General features: G+C 43.3%; 1 protein-coding gene across 5 annotated transcripts in view; it reads left to right on the forward strand.

Annotated features, from left to right (window-relative positions):
- The window catches only part of TULP3 (TUB like protein 3), a 43,041-nt gene that overhangs the window by 13,860 nt on the left and 7,742 nt on the right, over positions 1–21,439 (forward strand). For all 5 annotated transcript variants that reach the window (XR_004476442.2, XM_033404237.2, XM_033404238.2 and 2 more), the window contains 5 exons: positions 4,751–4,802; positions 13,994–14,153; positions 14,868–15,044; positions 20,331–20,464; positions 20,840–21,037. Coding sequence is in view for 4 of the 5 variants with exons in the window: in XM_033404237.2 (XP_033260128.1) it covers positions 4,751–4,802; positions 13,994–14,153; positions 14,868–15,044; positions 20,331–20,464; positions 20,840–21,037 (721 nt within the window). In the remaining variant the exon portion in view is untranslated. The remainder of the gene's footprint in view (positions 1–4,750; positions 4,803–13,993; positions 14,154–14,867; positions 15,045–20,330; positions 20,465–20,839; positions 21,038–21,439) is intronic.

Raw genomic sequence — 21,439 nt, forward strand, 5'->3', positions numbered from 1 at the left:
TGTCCCCTGCATTGGCAGGCGGATCCTTAACCACTGCACCACCAGGGAAGTCCCATGAAGACTTATTCTTATGTTTTCTTCTAAGTTTTATAGTTGTAGCTCTTACATTTTGGTCTTTGATCCATTTTGAGATTGGTGCCCATAAACAAAGTTGGGCAGGTCGAGCACGTTCTCAGAAAATTCTCTGTGTGTGTTCTGCAGCAGAGCCTTGTGGGTATCTTCAGTTTAGATTGTGGCTAATCAGCAACTGGAGAGCAGTCCAAGAGAATGGTGTTCTGTGGGCATTCCCAGGGGCCACACTTGTGTGATAGATCTGTGTTACTCAAAGATACATGTTTAAGGTTTTTCCTGTACCAATTAAACAGGAAATTTTCCACGAGAAAAATGGGAGGAAAAACGGTAATTTCATTTCTGTTACTCTATAGGACTGCTTTTTGTTGTGTGTGGATTTACTAACCAGGCTTGTTTAGGCTTGCTATTCAACAACTTTGTTTCAAATGAAGGAAAGACACTATTAGAGGAAAAAATGCAAGTTTCGTAAGATCATATTCCAGTCTGACTAGAAATGCTAGTTCAGATTTATTATAAGTACATAAAATATCTTTATTATTTCTGCTAAGTTATAATTTAAAACTAGAGCACAGAGAAAGTGTAACTTTTGATCTAGAGGAGGTACCTAAGTGCAACAGTTATATAGCATCTTTTTAGTGCCTCTTCTGTTCCGGTCAGATGCTTTGATTGTACCACCCTGTTTCTGTAAACTGTTCATCTTGCCCAGGCTTGATGAAAGGAATTAGTGGTGTCAGGATAAGGCATTAAAGACACACCTGTTTTCTTCACTGTTAGAGGTCTTAAGAGAAATGTTTGAGGACTTCAGTTGTGTTTCAGATTTTAGAGTTATTGAAGAGGTTTTAGCATTTTAAGGGGGGATAGAATGATTTTTTTTTCCATGCTAGAGGGTCTCACAGTTCTGGTTTAGTGAAGAGGACCAAGTGAGTTGGAGGAAAAGCAGATTCATAGCAGTAGCTGTTGAAAATACTAATCCATTACAGTGAGTTTACTTTTTGTCTTAGTTATTTTATGTAGGACTTTTTCAAGTGTATACTAATGTTCACTGGATACTAATAATCTATCACTGTATACATAAAGCTTGGTTTAAAAATACGTGAATGAGGATTAAAAACAGTAAGTAAATCCAGAGCATATCTAGATAGGGGCCCACAAAGTCGAGGCGAAACATAACATATCTGATATTTTTGTCGTTTGTCACTCTTTTAAATTAGGGAGAAAAACGAGAAAATTTATTTAACACTCAATGTTGTTGTTGCTATTCTTTTTTTAAAAAATTTATTATTTATTTTACTTTTGGCTGCGTTGGGTCTTTGTTGCTGCACGTGAGCTTTTCTCTAGTTATGGCAAGTGGGGGCTACTCTTCATTGCGGTGCGTGGGCTTCTCATTGCAGTGGCTTCTCTTGTTGAGGAGCATGGGCTGTAGGCACGCAGGCTTCAGTAGTTGTGAAACGCGGGCTCAGTAGTTGTGGCTCATGGGCTCTAGAGCGCAGCCTCAGTAGTTGTGGCACATGGGCTTAGTTGCTCTGTGACATGTGGGATCTTCCTGGACCAGGGCTTGAACCCGTGTCCCCTGCATTGGCTGGCGGATTCTTAACCACTGCGCCACCAGGGAAGCCCATGTTGTTGTTATTCTAAAACGTAAAGGTTATAAAGGAATTAATAGAGGGGACTGTCAGAGAACCAGAATGCACCTCCACATCTATATCTAAGGGGTTATTAAATCTGCTTACACGTTAGTAGTCAGGAAGAGCCTTGGACGTCGTATACAAATTCCAGGTTGCAATGCATTATTAAAATGCATAAAACCTCTAAAATGTAGGAATGTGGTGGTTAACCGTTAAACGAAAGTGCTTTGGGGTGTTTACCACAAATGCTGGAAAGCCATTCTTCCCTTTGTAGCCATGGAATTTGTCTTATTAAATAAGATTTTGTATTTATAGTTTTTTTCTGGCAATCAACTCTTAGTAAAAAATTTATAGTACAAATAATTGAGAACCACTTCTGCCTTGTTTTATACTTTACTGTTTCTAAGAATGAAGAGTCACAAAATCTTAAATTAGGAAATTGTCAGAAATAGAAAAGACTTTCGAGAGAGCTTAAAGACATTCAGAAGGGTTTGGTTTATCAGTTGAAGACAGTCATTTGATTCCATTTTTGTGGACTTCCGTCAGTCAAGCAAATCTGTCTCCTGACGGTATTAAATCTTGTCTGTTCATCCGTACTTGCAGTCTACTGTGATGACTGGCATAGAGTTTTGTATTGTTTTGTTTTGTTTTTGGCTGGGCCACGCAGCTTGCGGGATCTTAGTTCCCCAACCAGGGATCGAACACGGCCCCCCCCGCCCCCCCATCAGTGGAAGTGTGGAGTCCTAACCACTGGACCACCAGGGAATTCCCTGGCACAGTGTTTTATTAATTCTTTTATTGAAGAGGAAGTTAAATGACTTGCTAGATCTAAAGGAAGTCAGTGGCCTTAGTAAGATGCTGTAGACTAGCTAACTTTCTGTCTCCTAGAGCTAGCTTCAAAAAAGAAGTAGAATATATTTGATTTTTAGGTGTAATTTAGACTTTGCAAAGGGACCAGGATTAGTGTCTGCTTCTGCATGGCTCTCCAGGTCTGTTTCTTTATCTTCAAAGTGTGAAAGATAATAGTACCTAATTCATAGGACTGTTTTGAGGAATAAATAAAATAATACATTAAAAATACTTAGCACTGGGACTTCCCTGGTGGCGCAGTGGATAAGAATCCACCTGCCAATGCAGGGGACATGGGTTCGATCCCTGGTCTGGGAAGATCCCACATGCCACGGAGCAACTAAGCCCGTGTGCCACAACTACTGAAGCCCGCGTGCCTAGAGCCAGTGCTCTGCAACAAGAGAAGCCACTGCAATGAGAAGCCTGCGCACTACAATGAAGAGTAGACCGTGCTCGCCGTAGCTAGAGAAAGCCCGTGCACAGCAACAAAGACCCAACGCAGCCAAAAATAAATAAATAAATAAATAATTAAAAAAAAAAAAATACTGAAAACTCATTATATTCCAGACACAGTGCTAAGTATTTTTTTTTTTTTTAATCAGTGATAATTCTGTCTTACCTTTGGTCAAACCATATAACCTCCCTGGACTAACTACTAGTTCTTATCTATGAAATGAAAGATTGAGGCTAGATAGTGCTGAATTCCCTTCAGCATTATTTCTGAAAATGCAAGACTGTAATGTAGTCCCTATTTAACTACACTTTATTAAGTAATTAATAAATATGAAAAATTGTTTAAACTCACTATATTAAGTAATTAATAAACATGAAAAATTATTTAGAAATTGTTTAAAGTCATCAAAACCATAAATTAAATCAAGAGGCCAATTTACCTATCAAATTAGCAAATGTTTTTAACTTTTAATATTCCTTTTTTATTGAAGTATAGTTGATTTACAATATTATATTAGTTATTACAAGATAATGACTATAATTCCCTGTGCTATACAATATATCCTTGTTGCTTATATCTTTTTTAAATAATTTAATTTATTTATTTATGCAGCAGGTTCTTATTAGTCATCAGTTTTATACACATCAGTGTATACATGTCAATCCCAATCGCCCGATTCAGCACACCACCATCCCCACCCCCCACCGCTTTCCCCCCTTGCTGTCCATACGTTGTTCTCTACATCTGTGTCTCAACTTCTGCCCTGCAAACCGGTTCATCTGTACTATTTTTCTAGGTTCCACATACATGCGTTAACATACGATATTTGCTTTTCTCTTTCTGACTTCACTCTGTATGACAGTCTCTAGATCCATCCACGTCTCAACAAATGACTCAATTTTATTCCTTTTTATGGCTAATATTCCACTGTATATATGTACCACAACTTCTTTATTCGTCTGTCGATGGGCATTTAGGTTGCTTCCATGACCTGGCTATTGTAAATAGTGCTGCAGTGAACATTGGGGTGCGTGTGTCTTTTTGAATTATGGTTTTCTCTGGGTATATACCCAGTAGTGGGATTGCTGGGTCATATGGTAATTCTATTTTTAGTTTTTTAAGGAACCTCCATACTGTTCTCCGTAGTGGCTGTATCAATTTACATTCCCACCAACAGTGCAAGAGGGTTCCCTTTTCTCCACACCCTCTCCAGCATTCGTTGTTTATAGATTATTCATTTATTTATTTTTTGGTCACATTGGGTCTTCATTGCTGCACACGGGCTTTCTCTAGTTGTGGCGAGCGGGGGCTACTCTTCCTTGCAGTGCACGGGTTTCTCATTGTGGTGGCTTCTCTTGTTGTGGAGCATGGGTTCTAGGCATGCGGGCCTCAGTAGTTGTGGCTCGCGGGCTCTAGAGCTCAGGCTCAGTAGTTGTGGCAAGTCCCCCGTATATGGTTTTAAAGAGAAAAAAAAAAAATCCCCGCATGCATGGGGGTCTGTGCTCTGCCTTTTTCTTATCCTTTGGGTATTTCAGTCTCCTCAGGTCCTCTGTGGACTATGTGTGGCATTAAGGATGGCATGTCCACCTGCAGTCAGTGTGGGCAGCATCTAGAAACCTGTGCTTTCCCTAAGGTAGAATTAATTGGTTCCAAATAGCCCAAAGGACTAGATACATGGAAAAGATGAGATTGACATGGTTTTATAAGGATTTTCTCTTTACATGCTTTTTTTTCATGTTTTTTTTAACAGTGCCTTTGAGGATGAGACCATGAAGCTTCGGCAGCTGAAACTGGATAATCAGGTGAGCAGAGTCTCCTCTCTTGAAAGGCGAGGACAGCTATACTGACCATGAAGCTGATGGTCTGGACTTCGGGCTCTGGCCAGACCCACATGCCTTGAGGACATCAGCATTAAAACTGGCCTTGGATTTACAATCACTGAAGCTCCCTTGGCAGCTGTCATAAGAATTACGAAAACGTTAGTGTTGTATTTCTGTGTAGTTAATTTGATCCTGCTGCCTTAAACACCTCTCTGCACTGTGATTTCATGTAGCTACAAGACCTTTTCCTTATCTTAAAGTGCAAATCTGAAAATGGTACTGTGCTGCTTAAAAGCCTCTGTTGTCTACAGAATACTTTTCTTCACAGCACTGGTCCCACTTTTCACTTACGCATTATTATTATCTTTTTTTTGCACTGATTTGACTTATGTTCATTTCCTCCATTAGACTAAGCTCCATGAGAACAGGAACTGAGTCTGTTAATGATGACCATTGTATCAGAAGTTCCTGGCCTAGGGCTGGGCCCATAGTAATCCTTCATTAAATGTTTGAATGAAGGAAGGAATAAATAAACAGTTTTGTACTGTTACATGATGTGATCATAATGATTAGTCAGTTTAAAACCTACACCCAACATATATTACTTCCATATGAATGTTTTCTAATTCAGGAAATTCCGTAGGTCCAGGCTGTGATGCAGGATCCTTAACAGTCAGTGTCTAGAGTGGTGGGTGACTAAAAATACCTCCAGAGTTTTGTCTTGCTTTTTTATGTTGCTGTTGGACCTCGTAACAGGACTTGGAGTGTAGTAAATTACTTTAAAGGTGGAATCACTACAAACTAGTTATGAGGTCTCCACGGGGATGCGCCTGGGACCATCTGGCCTCCAGGGCCCCTCCCAAGCCCTTGGTGTCCATGGTGCCTCTGTGGGGCCTGTCACCAAGTCCACCGCCTCTCAGGCCACCACCTGGGAGGCCTTCTCATGTGCGCCTGGAACGGAGCGTGGCCCAGTGGTCTTCAGGGACCCTCCGCTTCAAGGTGACGGTAGTCGCCTTGGTGGTCAGCACCACTCACCCTGCTCTGCCCACTGCCCTCCTCCCTGGCTGGGCTCGGCCTCCCGGGCCTGGATCATGGCCTCAGCCTCACCGCCTCTGGACGAGGCTCGGTGGTGGTGCGCGCCGTTCGCCCTGCCCACCTCCAGGTGTCCTGGCCCAGGGAGCCCGGCAGTAGCAGCTTCACGGACAGGCAGGCTCCCTCACAACCACTGCTGGCATCCTTTAAGGAGGCCGGGGCACATTTTAATCTGGCGTTGCACAGCAGGGTAGGAAGTGGCCACAAACGTCTCAGCAGTTGCAGGAGGCTGCCTGCATCTCCCTGCGCAGGGCGTCTGGCCTCTAAGCAGGGGAGCCGGCTCGGGTTGTGCGGCTGATGGCGTAAAGCTGCTGCCGAGCCTGTGAGACAAACAGTTCTTCCCAGTGCTGAGAAGACAGATAAACACAGGAAGGAAACGAATCTGGGGTCACGAGGGAGATCCTGCTTAGATAGAGATTTATCAGCGTGCCCCCCCCCCCCCCGCCCAAGAGCAGAATAATTTCGATGAGCCCTTTATCTTTTACATTCCGTTGCATGGCAGACTGTATTTAGGGAGACACACCACAGATTTTAGATTTTGTTTAGATCTTTGATTTATTTTTATAAGGCTCAGGGGTGCATCCCTTACTAACGTGAAATGAAATCTATGGTCATCTACCAAGTAATGAAATAAGACGTAAGATTTAAATTTTGTGTAGTTTTTGAGTTTTGTGTATAGGTATATTTTCTGGATTTTTAAAAAGACGGCCCAACTATTTTGTAATTTTTATTCTTTTCAGTGAGAATGCTGCATGTGGTGTGGTATGTGTGTGGTGTTTTGGGATTTGGGGATTTTGTGAGCCTTTCTGTAGTACAAACATTTTTAAGTTATGGTTTTACATAGTTAATAAAAGCATATGAAGGACTTCCCTGGCAATCCAGTGGTTAGGACTCAGTGCTTCCACTGCAGGGGGCACAGGTTCTACCACTGGTCGGGGAAGTAGGATCCCGCCTGCCGCATGGCCAAAAAAATTAAAAAAATAATAAAATAAGAAGAATTCAAATAATACAAAAAAGGTATTTGGTGAAAAGTCTTTCTCCCTCTACTTAGCTAGTTCTTTACCAGAGATAGTCAGTGAATATAAAGACGTAAAATTTTATGGGAATTTTTAAAGATTCAAAGCGATCTCTTTGGACCTGATGTATACATTTTGTTGCTCAATAGTGTATGAGAATCCTATGCGAGCCCTGAAATGCTGCCATGAACAGAAGAGCAGGGGGTCAGGGACTTCACCGTCAGACAGCCTATAGCAGGAAAGGCAGCGCCACATACTGAATACAGCGCTGGGCCCAGAAGCAGACTTTGGTTCCCGTTCTAGCTGTGCCTTTAATTAGCGGTGTGATTTTAAGGAAGATCCTCAAACTCTGTGAACCCCAGTTATTTTGTGTGTGGAGCGAGGTCAGACTGGGTAGAATAACAGGTTGTTGGGGAGGATCTTAGAGTGTGGGAGTTAGGGCTGGGGTGGATGGCGGTGCCTTGAGGAGGGCTCGGTAGCTCTCACTGTGGCCTCCAGGCTGGCAGCCTCTTGGTGGGAGGCTCACAGTCCAGGGCATGCCAGTCCCCACCCCCCACCCCCCCACCTCTGAGGGGTACGGGGCATTCCCATCCGTGACAGTGAGTGTCAGTGGAGTTGGGAGGGGCTGGGGACCCCCCCTCTCCCCACCCCGCCTGCTGTGTGGGAATTCTGCTGTGGGAATGTCCCTGTGGTTGAGAGTTACTGGTCTGAGTTTGAGAAGTAGTTTGCTGAGAGCAACCAGAGTTAATCAGTCTCGTGAGGATTGGTTCATACTAACCAGTATCATAAGCAGTGAATCTAAGTCGGGATTAATTTATTAATTGCTAGTGAACCATATACCAGAATCATCAGGTCATCGGTTTCCCATTAGAAGAGTCTGGTGAGTTCGAAATCAGAGCAAGTGGAGTTTGTAAAATGAGTTTTATTGTAAATATCATTGTGTGATGGTGTAATTAATTCACCTCTACTAAAGGGATGTACCTGCCCAGAATGAGATACATGATATCTGGCCAGGACACTCCCTGCCTTGGATCATTCGTACTAGAGACTCAGGGTGAATCCTGTTCTTCAGTTCTACTTACCTTATTTCCACAGAGACCATTTCCCTTCTCTCAGTGTATTCTTTTATCATCCACTACAGTGTTATTGATTTGATTAAATTCACTTCCTTCATATCTATGCTGTTTTTCTGATAGTTCATCTTAGAATTGAATGTTTAAAAACCCTAGACTTTCAGATAATTTACGCATGGCTGTTTTTGTCCTATACAGATTTTTGAACAGATTTATTGAAATGTAATTCACATATTATTAATGCTCAGTTACAGTACACAAATGATTTTTAAATCTTATGTAAGTGGAACCATACAATATACAGTCTTTTGCGCCTGGCTTCTTTGTCTTAGCAAAGGGCTCACCCATGTTGTAGCATGTATCAGGAATTCATTCCTTTTTACTATTGAATACATTCTGTTTTGTGGACAGACCATGTTTCTCCATTCATCAGTTGATGGACATTTGGGATGTTTCCACATTACAAATTATGCTTCTCTGAGCATCTGTGTACAAGTTTTTGTGTGGAAGTGTTTTCATTTCTCTTGGGTGATCTACCCAAGTATAGGTATACCAAGATATACCTAATATGCCTTGGGTAACAGGAGTGGCTTTGCAGGTCATATGGTAACTCTGTGTTGAACATTTCAAGGGACTGCCAGACTGTTTTCCACAGTCACTGACCATTTTACACTCCCACCAGCAGTGTATAAGGCTTCCAGTTTCCCCACTTTCCTGCCAGTACTTATTATTGTCTGTCTTTGATTAGAGCCATTTTAGTGAGTCTGAAGTAGAGTCTCATTATAGTCTTGATTTGCGTTTCCCTACTGACTAGTGATGTTGAGCATTTTTAGTGGCCATCTGTATGTTCTCTTTGGAGAAATGTCCATCCAGATCCTTCGCCCGTTTTTAAACTGGGTTACTTTCTTTTTGGTTTTGAGTTGTAAGAGTTCTTTATATAGTGTAGACCCAAGTTCTTTATCAGAAATATTATTTGTAAACATTTTCTCCAATTCTGAGGGTTGTCTTTTTACTTTTTTGATGGTATCATCTTCAGCCCAAAAGTTTTACCTATTTTTTCTTTTGTCACTTGCACTTGGAGTGTCATCTAAGAAACCATTGCCTAAACGAGGTTACAAAGACTTGCTCCTGTGTTGTTTTCTAAGAGTTTTACACTTGCCATGATCTGTTTTGAGTTAATCTTTTTATATGGTATGAGGCAGGGTCCAAAATCACTCTTTTGCACGTGGATATCCAGTTGTCCCACCACCATTTATTCCCACTGAGTATATTTTGCTTTTATTTTTACTACTGTCACTAGATACTCATGTTTTCGGGCTATGTGACACCTTAGCTAGCTCCAGAGTGTAAAGAGTTTCAGATTGTTTCAGGGATGTTACTCAGACGGGAATGCACATTAGGTGGAGAATGCTTATGCCATCTGGCAGTCAGTGGATTAGAGTATAGCACAGTCCCTTTGGGCTGGGTCCCCATCTATGGATAATACCCTTTGAAGGGAGGCAGCCATCAGTGCGTCAAATCGGTCCTTGAAGAAGTCTGATTCAGGGACTCCTGGCGGTCCGGGGGTTAGGACTCGGCTCTTCCACTGCAGGGGCCCGGATTCCACCCCTGGTCGGGGAACTAGGATCCCCAGAGCCGTTTGGTGTGACCAAAAAAAAAGTCAAATTTTGGGCTTCCCTGGTGGCGCACTGGTTGGGAGTCTGCCTGCCGATGCGGGGGACGCGGGTTTGTGCCCCGGTTCAGGAGGATCCCACATGCCGCGGAGCGGCTGGGCCCATGAGCCATGGCCGCTGAGCCTGCACGTCCGGGGCCTGTGCTCCGCAACAGGAAAAAAAAAAAAAAGTCCAATTTTAAACTTTTAGTTTCATCCTCCCATGATCTCTCTTTGTGTGCCAGGAAGGTTGATTATTTTTAGCCAAACCGATAGACCTCTGGCAACCATTGTGATCTTGGTGGTTGTACCTGCGGTTACGCGGTCCGTTCCAAGAATGTCATAAAGTAACCAACCCATTATCTCTGGGAGTCCTTAGAAAATTGAGAATCAGTGGAGTCTCAAGCTATCATTAATTTGAGGCTTGCATGGGATTTATTATTTTATTGGATAGAGTCCTTTGATGGACCCCCTCCCCCGAATATAATCTCCTTTATTTCCTCATTTATTTTGGTATTAACATTCAATATTTTGCTTCAGGGAATGATAGTAGGACCTACCACCAGATTCTGGAGAAGATGGATTCTTTGAGTTATTGCTCAGTTTCCAGGGAGCTGGGAAATTTAAAGGTTTAGTTTATGTGATACTTAAAAGTCCTGAAGTCAACATTTTCCATTGTATTTAGGCATCAAACAGTCACCTTTGGCTCTTTTTCTGACTGCCCTGACCTTCCCCTTACAAAGGTAGGGAGTCCTTTGTTTACATAGCCTCATCTAAAGCACTCTTAGCTTTTCAGGGAGGGTAAAGCATAAATAAGTTGACACCATTACATTGAAACTCAACCACGTCTCTCCTCCTCCGTCCGAATTATGTGAGGCTGATTAGAATGCTAAGTGAGGTGACAGCTTTGACCAAGATGGCAGTTGGCCCTTTTATGGGTATTTTGCGGGGTTTTTTCTTATTTACAAACTTGGACAATAGGAGGGTGTGTTCAGTGCAGTAATATAGCAGCTGTGTCCCTGAGGTTCACAGTTTGAATCTAGAGTTGTTTTTTCTTAAGTTGTTCATCTGAATGGGTATGACTAGCGTTGACTTGGATAGAGAAGGGCTTCACCAGACACCTTAATAGGATCACTGTGGCCACAGATCTAGTCTACCCTTTGCAGGTCTCAGAACCTGGTTTTGTCAGTGAGCCCAGATGTAACATCTAGCTCTTTGGTTCCCCTTTTCTAGACCACAGGCAGCATTGTCCTCTGGAACAGATGCACACCAGTCAAACTTACAGCACTCAGTCATGAAGCCAGATGCCAGTTTACTCATTTACAGTGAGGACTCTGTACTCATGCAGTGTGTATCCATTGCTACTGTTTATGATGCTCTGTTCTTGGGAAGAACAAGAAGTTAGACTGAAAGTGAGAAGGCTGATTGGTAAGCAAGGAGTCAGAGGAAAGAGAAGGAGATAGTCCTGAGGGCTCGCTCAACAAGACCATGAAGAAGCCTTGGATAGTTTCCTGTCCTCAGAGAGAGGGAGCTTTCCCAGTAGATGGGGTGCGCTTGTCTGCCAGAGTCGGTATCTCTCTTTCTCGGACACGATGGACATGTTCTGTCAGATTCTTGCTCTTTGGCTGCTTTTTTCTAGACCACAAGCAGAATGCTCCTTTTCTGTACCACAGTTTTTTCTTTACATATGTTAATAAAGTGGATTCGCTGTAGCTCGTGTTCTTGTTTCATCAGTTGTTTCACAGTTATTTTATTTCACTTTTTTGGCCGTACCACGCGGCATACAGGATCTTAGTTTCTGGACCAGGGATCAAACCTGTGCCCCTGCAGTGGGAGAGCGGAGTGTTAACCACTGGACCGCCAGGGAAGTCCCAGTTGTTTCACAGTTATGAGACTATTTGAGACTAAATAGCTGTGGCCACATGGATAATATGCGACAGTTTCTCATGTCTTTATACTTCATGTTTACCATCTCTTTGAGGCAGTTAATTTACTTCTTATCCATTATACAGACTTCTTAGTTGCTAGAAGAATCTTATCAGCAAGTTCCAGGGGGAGAACCTCGTTATAACCTCCTGTGTTTAGTGTTCCTGGGACATTAAGGTCCACCTGTGCGTATTAATTTATGGATCTCAAAATAACCTCAAAAACCCCAATTATTCTTTCCCAACTTGCTCTAAGCTCTCTCTTCATTCTTGACAGTATAGTCCCTTTGGCATATTATTTTAGCATCCCTAGTCTTTTTCCTTATGCACAAGGTTGGGTAAAAAAGAATAGGTATATTTCTTGTCTTCTGAATTTATCTGCAAGCATTCATCAGGCCAGTTCTGGAAAAAAATAGTTCCTTTCCTACTAATAGTCTCACACCTTAGATTAACTCTTCTTCCTAGTGGCACTTTTTAAAAGCAGTATCAATGAAAAAAGTAAACAGTTGGCTTTTTGCCTGAGAAACAGTAAAGTAGGTTATATATCTTTGCTTTTAAATCATGGCTTAATTTTTTAGCTTGGGGCTTGACACTCTCCTGTTCTGAGACGTCCCAGATCCATAGTTAATTTCTATGTATTATAAGCTCTTATTTGCCAAGGCTTAAAAATAATATATATGCTGGTACCTTCCTTTTCATCTCATTGGATTTTTTTCTGATAGTCTCTCATGCTTTTTTCCTGACTTCCTGCTACCCTACTCTTCTTTCTTGCTTTTATCCATAGAGTTGATGGTTTTTTAATTGGAATTTTCCAACTGCCATTTTTTTCCCATCTTATCCTTGGCGCTAATTTTTTGGATTATTAATTATGTAAAAATGAGCAAGAAAGCAAAACTTACTGCTTTTTAGCTGATTAAAACATGAAAATAGGGCTTCCCTGGTGGCGCAGTGGTTGAGAGTCCACCTGCCGATGCAGGGGACATGGGTTCGTGCCTCGGTCCAGGAAGATCCCACATGCCGCGGAGCGGCTAGGCCCGTGAGCCATGGCCGCTGAGCCTGCGCATCCGGAGCCTGTGCTTGGCAATGGGAGAGGCCACAGCAGTGAGAGGCCCGCGTACCACAAAAAAAACAAAAACAAAAACATGAAAATAGTTTGGGGTTTAGAGGATAATAAGTTTTTTTTAATTTTTAATTTTATATTGGAGTATAGTCAATTAATAATGTTGTGTTAGTTTAAGGTGTACAGCAAAATGATTAAGTTATACATATACATGTGTCTATTCTTTTTCAAATTCTTTTCCCATTTAGGTTATAACAGAATATTGAGCAGAGTTCCCTGTGCTATACAGTAGGTCCTTGTTGGTTATCTATTTTAAATATGAGTAGTGTGTATATGTCAATCCCAAACTCCCATTCTATCCTTTCCCCCAACCCCAGTCCTTCCCCTTTGGTAACCACAAGTTCATTCTCTGTGAGTCTGTTTCTGTCTTGTAAATAAGTTCATTTGTATCATTGTTTTTTAGATTCCACATACAAGCGATATCATATGATGCTTGTCTTGCTCTGACTTCACTTAGTATGATAATCTCTAGGTCCATCCATGTTGCTGTAAATGGCATTATTTCATTCTTTTTTATGGCTGAGTAATATTCCACTGTATATATGTACCACATCTTCTTTACCCATTCATCTGTCGATGGACATTTAGGTTGCTTCCATGTCTTAGCTATTGTAAACAGCGCTGCAATGAACATTGAGGTGCATGTATTCTTTCGAGCCACGTTTTTCTCCAAATATATGCCCAGGAGTGGGATTACAGGATCATATGGTAGTTCTATTTTTAATTTTTTAAGGAACCTCCATACTGTTCTCCATAGTGGCTGCACCAATTTACATTCCCATCAACGGTGCAGGAGGGTCCCCTTTTCTCCACACCCGGTGGATAACAAGTTTTTTTTGTTTTTGATAACAAGTTTTATCTTTTTCTTCCAGTTACAAAAGTAAGAAAATTAAGAAAACTAGGAAAAGGAAAAATAATCATCCATATTCTACCACCGAGAGAAATCACCATTCCTTCATCTTTTCTCCCATTCATATGTGTTCATATATTTTAAACTTGATTGTGCTTTGATCATAATATGTTAATTACTATATCTTTTTAATATACTTAGATCATGGTCTCAGCTTTGCTAGAAATACATTTGTATAATTTTAGATCTTTTATAGGTGTTTAGTAAATATTTATTAAATGAAGTGAATGAATCCTTACCTCTCTCTGTGTCTCAATTTTCCCATTTCTTAAGTGCGAAAGTTTCATTTACAAGAGGTTTTGTAAGGATCCATGAAAGACTGTATGTGTTGAAGTAGCTAGATCTCATCATCACTCTCCTGGCTGTACTATCACAATTCTCCCCAGAGAGCGCTGCTGGAGAAGAAGCAGAGAAAGAAGCGCCTGGAGCCACTCATGGTGCAGCCGAACCCAGAAGCCCGGCCACGTCGGTCAAAGCCGAGGGGAAGCGAGGAGCGCGCTCCGCTGGTGGAGCCTCAGGCCCCGCGCAGCGGCGTCATCCTGCACGGTGTGTACTCAGGCAGCATCTCTGCCTGCTGCTGCGTGGTTTTCACAAACCTGGGGGAGGCAGGAGGACTCTCAGGTTGACCAAAGGGACAATATTAGCATCGTTACCAGGTACCTTCGTTTATCTTTATAATCCCATTCAGGGCCTTTGAGTTGGAATAAAAGCAGTGGTCTGATCAGTGGAGGATACCTTAAAGTTCACAGCCGTCCTGGAACCGTTGTTTTAGATGCAAAATGAAAGTGTCCGGAACTGCCCACTTGAGGAGCTTCCAGGCTCGACTGTTGCCTCCTGGCAGAGTTAACCATGAAGCCAGGAGCAGGTAGAGAGCACGCATTCTTCCAGTAGCCGGACTCAGAGGGACATCTGAGTCAGCGACGGGGTGAAGGAGGAACCAGGTTAAACAACTCTAAAGCTAGCCCCCTCGGCTCCTGGTTTGGACGAGATCTGGATGGACTTCGGAGGACCCACTTGGCTTTCAGTCTCATTCTTAAGTTTCTAAAGCACAGCATCAGGTACATTTACTTTAGTGGCAGTCAGGGCGTGTTGATAAAATGAACAGATCATAGAATGGATTCCACTGTTAACAGATGTCCTCGTGGATGTTAAAGAAGGAGGAGTGAAACGGTTTGGTGCTTCTTAGATCACATACACCAAAACCATCCGGCCAAATAGTGGACAATGCTTTCTTCTTTCTTCTTTCTGTTGGGCCCCTAGGCATTGACGGTCCCGCTGCCTTCCTGAAGCCAGATGCTCAGGACGTGGAGACCAGACCTCACGTCCTCTCAGTAGGATCTCCTGCCGCGGAGGAGGATGCTGAAGGAGGTGCTGATGGAGATGGCGCCTGGGACCTTGCTTCCAAGCCAGATCTCCAGGAGATTCTCCAGAAACATGGTGAGCATTGCTGACAGTTTTCAGGCAGTGAGTTAGTTACATAAAATATAAAACAGGGAATTCTCTGGCGGTCCAGTGGTTAGGACTGTGCGCTTTCACTGCCAAGGGCCCAGGTTTGATCCCTGGTTGGGGAGCTAAGATCCCACAAGCTGCACGATGCAGCCAAAATACATATATAAATGTGTGTGTGTGTGTGTGTGTGTGTGTGTGTGTGTGTGTGTGTGTGTGTGTGTGTGTGTGTGTGTGTAATGTCAGCAGCATTAGCTACTATTACGGCTATTTCCTTCCTTTTGACATTTTATTTTTGTCATCCCCACCCTGTTCCTTTGAGTTGCCCCTCAGCACCCTACCCTGCCTCTGTTTCACGGTTTATATTCCTCTAATGATAAGGGAGAGATAAATAGCCAGCTTAGTGGAAACACAAATTGGATCAGAATATCCTTAAACTAATAATACTTTTTCCATGAGAGCCTGCTTTCTGCCAGTTGGAGTTATTCTCATAAGTATTCCTGTACGTTTCAGAGGTCCTCTGTAGTCTTCTCCTTCTTGGAAAACTAATTTTATAGCGAGAAGGAATTAAGCATCCCCTTTTCAGATGAGAAGACTGACGGCCAGTAATGCCTGGATGTTTGCTGGGTACCTGCTTTGTCATAGGCATTGCTGGGTACTGGGATATGTGAGTCAGGAGGTTCTACCACAGACTGGCAGGATAGATGCACATTCAAATGGATTCGTATATTCATTCATTTAGAAAACACGATTGAGGATACGCTATATATCAGGCCTTGTTCTAGGCACTTAGGATACAATTGTGAACGAGGTTCCTGCCCTCATTGAGCATTTATTCTGATTGAGGCTTCGTGCACCTAAATTGAGGCTTCATGGACCTAAATAGCCAAGGGAGTGGGGAGAGGGGTGCCCAACCAGAGTTGATCCGGAGGTGACATCTAAGCCAGAGTGTGATGCGGGAAGACGAGCCGGCAGCTCAGAAGGGCTGGAGTGCGGAGCGCGAGGTGACAGGTGGGAAGGGGCCTGGAGAGACGTGGGCTGGCGGGGTGGGCGGGCTCCGATTACATTGGGTGTTACAGGCCGAGCTAGGGTGTGGACTTCCTGTGAAGAGTAACAGGAACCTATGTGGGATTTTAAGGTGGAGTGATAGCAGATTTGGGCTGTAGAAAAATTAATCTGCACTATGAAGAATGAATTGGAGTGGGCAAGTCTGGAAGCAGGAAGGCTAATGAGATAGTTTGGCTGATGGCCTGATCTCGAGCTGTATTTTGGTGTATAGAGTAGAAAGCAGGAGAAATACAACTCCACTGTGGGGCAGTGAGAGGGACAAGAACCACATGGAAGGAGGTGGCGACTAAGCTGAGGCGTGAGGGGTGCGTGTGCTCCTGTGCACAGCTGTCAGCCCAGGAGTGGCTGGAGACTGACACTGTGAATGTCTTTTGCTTGTCAGGCACTTGACATACCTTATCTCAGTATTTGTGACGGTACTGTGAGGGGTTACACGTGCCAGCCTCTCCTTTTCACATGTAAGAAAATTGGCTCTCAGAAAGGCTAAGTAATTCGTTCTAGATCACACTGCTAGTTGGTTAGGTGGCAAACTTGGGCAGAAGAAATGACGTTAGCAGAGGCATCAGGTGTATAGAGCATGATGTATTTGCGGAAACTGGGGCAGGGTGTGGCGTGCTTTAGAGCTCAGCTCTGGGGCCAGCCAGCGTGGTTTGGAGTCTCAGCTCTGCCACCTCTGGCTGGTAAAGGGGAAAGCAGCACAACTTTTCTCTGCCTCAGTTTCCCTGTCTGTAACATGAATGTGGCCGTGGTAATTCTGTAACTTTCCTATCGTTATTATAACAAGAGACAGTGAAAGATGTGGAGGAGCCAGAGCAAGGAGAACTCTCAGTTTAACCAAAAGCTAGATTACTTACCCCAGGTCATCGAGCTGAATAGCGGCAGACCTAGATTTTCTGAGTCTTAGTCAAGCTCTTGATCCCTTACTGTAAATACCAAGCTGTCCCTTGTACTCTGCCCTGTTAAATGACTGCTGTGTTCTTTCTCAGAATTGGCCTTTCAGGACCAGATGGGTTAATGCCTTTTTGAGTCTGAACAAGTTGCATCTGGACCATAGAAGCCATGAAGTGCTCTCTTGACTAAGACTTAAGAAGTGTCAGTTTGGAAGATAACGTTCCTCAAGTGGGGATCCAGTTTGCTTGTCTTACAAGTTTGGGAGAAATCCTTGATCTCCATCTTAAAACATGTATTCACATAAACTGAGTTCTTGGTACAAATATGGCATTTGAAAGCATAGTACTAACATTGTAAATCACCTATACTTCAATTAAAAAAAAAAAAAGAAGAAAACGTAGGACTGAGTGAAGATATCCATATGAGAGTGAGATCCCTAGAGTTTTATGCGTTTTGCTACCCGTCCCCAAAAGTTAACGTTTTAGGAAGAAAAAAGAAAGAAAGAAATACCCTTCACAAACCAAAGAATTTTTAAAATAATAGCTTTATTGAGATATAATTCACATACCATACAATTCACCCATGTAAAGTGAACAATTGATTGGTTCGTTAGTATATTCACAGAGGTCTGCAGCCATCAGCGCGATCAATTTTAGAATGTTGTCTGACGCCAGAGAAACTTCATACCTGTTAGCAGTCACTTCCCATTTCCCTCCAACTCCCCATCCCTGGGCAGCTGCCAGTCTACTTTCTGTCTCTGCAGATTTGCCTATTCTGGTGTTTCATATAAACAGAATCAGTCATACACTGTGTGGCCCTTTATGCCTGGCTTTCACTTAGCATCATGTTTTCAGAGTCCATCCATGTTGTAGCCTGTGTCAGTGCTTCGTTCTTTTCTGTCGTTGGATCACAGTCCGCTGTATGGATAAGCCACGTTTTGTTCCTCCCTTTATCAGTTGATGGGCATTTGGGTTGTTCCCGCTCTGGCTGTTACGAATAATGCTGCTATAAATAGTTACGCATAAGTTTTTGTATGGACATATGTTTTCACTTGAGATTAATTTTTTAACTGGCCTTAGTCTTATCCTTGGGTGTCCTTGAGAAAAACTTGATACCATTTATTTTGTGAACTATGTAAAACAGACCATCATTGTCCCTCCTCTGAGGTGGATGAATGTGGGCAGCACTGCTTGTTGTTCAGTCTCCTTGTCATGTGTGACTTGGGGGCTCTTCCAGCTATTGTATGAGGAGTGGCTTTACCTTGTAGACCTCAGAGAACAGCGAGGTGGGCCTCGCCCATAGCTCTGCCCCTTTCTCCTGGGCAGAAGTGCTTCTCCTGGAGCATCATCCTCGCACGTGTAAATCTGAGTGTCGTGCTTCTTTTATAACACACAGCACACTTTGTGTCCCATAAACAAGCAAGAGACAAAACAAAAAATACGACTTGCCAGTCCCTCCTCCTCAAACTCATATAAATGTGAGGATAAAATGAAAAAATAGTTTGAAGTTTTCTGTAAAAGGTCCAAGGTAGTAGTACTTCAAACATTCCCAACTCGGGGGCTTCCCTGGTGGCGCAATGGTTGAGAGTCCGCCTGCCGATGCAGGGGACACGGGTTCGTGCCCCGGTCCGGGAAGATCCCACGTGCTGCGGAGCGGCTGGGCCCGTGAGCCATGGCCGCTGAGCCTGAGCGTCCGGAGCCTGTGCTCTGCAACGGGAGAGGCCACAACAGTGAGAGGCCCGCATACCGCAAAAAACAACAACATTCCCAACTCAAATTAGTTCACAAGACTAACCATGAAAAAAATGTAGGAAAACAAAGAAGTAACTGATAGAGACATCTATTGCGGGAACGTGTGTGTAGCGTTTACCATTTTAACCGTTCGTAAGTGCACAGCTCAGTGGCATCAGGTACATTCACGTTGTTGTGCAGCCACCACCACTGTCACCTCCAGAACCTTCTCATCTTCCCAGACTGAGACTCTGTCCCCATCAAACACCAACTCCCCATCCCCCGCCCCACCCCCAGCTCCTGGCAACCTCTGTTCGGCTTTCTGTCTCCATGAATCTGGCTACTCTAGGCCTCAGGTAAGTGGACTCATACGGTGTTTGTCCTTTTGTGTCTGGCTTATTTCACTTAGCATCATGTCTTTAAGATTCATTCATGTTGTAGCCTGTGTCGGAATTGCATTCCTTTTTAAGGCTGAATAACATTCTATTTATGTATATACAACAGCTTGTTTATTCATCAGTTGGTGGGTATTTGGGTTGTTTCCACCTTTTGAAAACTGTGAATAATGCTGCTGTGAACATTGGTTGTTCAAGTATCTGTCTGAGTCTCTGCTTTCAGTTCTTTTGGGTATACACCCAGAAGTGGAATTCCTGGATTATATGGTAATTCTGTATATATATTTTTAGGAACCACTGTGTTGTTTTCTACAGTGGCTGCATAATTTTGCATTTGCCACCAGCAGTTTCTCCACATCCTCACCAACACTTATTTTCTGTTTTTTGGATTTTGTTTTTTATAATAATCATCCCAGTGATTGTCAGGTGGTTTCTCACTGTGATTTTGATTTGCATTTCCCCAATGACTAGTGATGTTGAGCATCTTTTCATGTACTTATTGGCCATTTATGTATCTTCTTTGGAGAAATGTCTGTTCAAGTCCTTTACCCATTTTTTAAAAAAAATTATTTATATTTATTTATTTATTTTTGGCTGCGTTGGGTCTTCGTTGCTGTGCACAGGCTTTCTCTAGTTGTGGCGAGCAGGGCCCACTCTTCGCTGTGGTGTGCAGGCTTCTCACTGTGGTGGCTTCTCTTGTTGCGGAGCGCAGGCTTCAGTAGTTATGGCACGCAGGCTCAGTAGTTGCGGTTTGCGGGCTCTAGAGCACAGGCTCAGTAGTTGTGGCACTCAGGCTTAGTTGCTCCGCGGCATGTGGGATCTTCCCAGACTAGGGCTCGAACCCGTATCCCCTGCATTGGCAGGCGGATTCTTAACCACTGTGCCACCAGGGAAGCCCTCTTCCCCCATTTTTGAATTGGGTTTGTTTTTGTTGCTGTTGAGTTATATATTCTGGATATTAATCGTTTATCAGATATATGATTTGCAAAAGAGGATAAATTAGGGAAGGGAACAGCAGGCAGGGAAAACAAGGGATGGATCTAGGTGAGAATATGAAGGAAGAATTGTCAAAATTTGGATTAAATAGCCATGTTTTAAGTCAGAACAGCTTGGAATTTTTAAGCAAGGAAGTTAAAATTATATTTGGTTCAAAGGTCTCTGGCCCTTTTTGACAGTTTCTCCCTTTCTGCCAGGGATCTCAGGGAGTTTGAACTTTGATGAGGAGGAGACTGATGGGGAGGAAGGAGAAGGGAAAAAACTAAGATCTCATTCATCCTCTTCAGAGGCAGAGAGACCCAGTTCTGCATCCAGCCAGAAGCCAACCACAGTATGTAGCTCTGAAACGTCCTCCTCTGAGCTAATTTCACTGCTTCCTAAACATCTCCGGAATTTAAATGCCGTTACTGGATGAGGGCTGCTTCAAAGAGTTAAGCTGGAAGTTACACTTAAAGTACACGACTCCCTAATTTCTTGTGTCTTGAACCAGCTTCTGTGAAGCCGTATCCCATTTTCATACTTTGCTGCTTCATTACTCCCAATATTCGTACACCTATTTAACTTCTCAGAGTTTTTCCCTACCTTGTCAGAAGACTGAGACATATGGGTAAATCAGTAAGTTATTTTGTCCTTTAAGTGTTTCTCAAAGAGAATATGAGGTTTCCTGACCCAGCCGCCTACTGCTCACATGGGGCTGTTCTTTCAGGATACAGGAGCTTCCGGAACTGCAGCCCAGCACACTGATAATCAGCTGGGAGAAATAGAGAATTTAGAAGGCTTCGCATACAGTCCTGCCCCTCGAGGCGTCACAGTGAAGTGTCGGATAACTCGGGATAAAAAAGGAATGGATCGGGGGCTTTTCCCTACCTACTATATGCACTTGGAAAAGGACGAAAATCGGAAGGTATGAGAAGTGGGTCTTTTTTTTTTTTTTGGCTGTGTCAGGTCTTAGTTGTGGCATGTGGGCTCCAGGGTGTGTGGGCTCAGTAGTTGAGGCACTGGGCTTAGTTGCCCCAAGGCATGTGGGATCTTAGTTCCCCGACCAGGGATCGAACCTGCGTCCCCTGCATTGGAAGGTGGATTCGCAACCACTGGACCACCAGGGAAGTCCTGAGAAGTGATTCTTAAGACAGATCTTGAGATGGAGGGAAGAGTGCTGTGGGCTGGGTCGTTGATGGTCTTACGATGGGGGGTGGGGATGGGGGAGCACCGGTATTCGACAGGAACTAGGTTGTACTTACTAGTTCCCAAGTGCTGTGTTCTCGCTGTCTTCAAAGAGGTCATAGTCTAATAGTCAAAACCTACC

Source organism: Orcinus orca, chromosome 11 (genome assembly GCF_937001465.1).
Source record: "Orcinus orca chromosome 11, mOrcOrc1.1, whole genome shotgun sequence".
NCBI lineage: Eukaryota > Metazoa > Chordata > Mammalia > Artiodactyla > Delphinidae > Orcinus > Orcinus orca.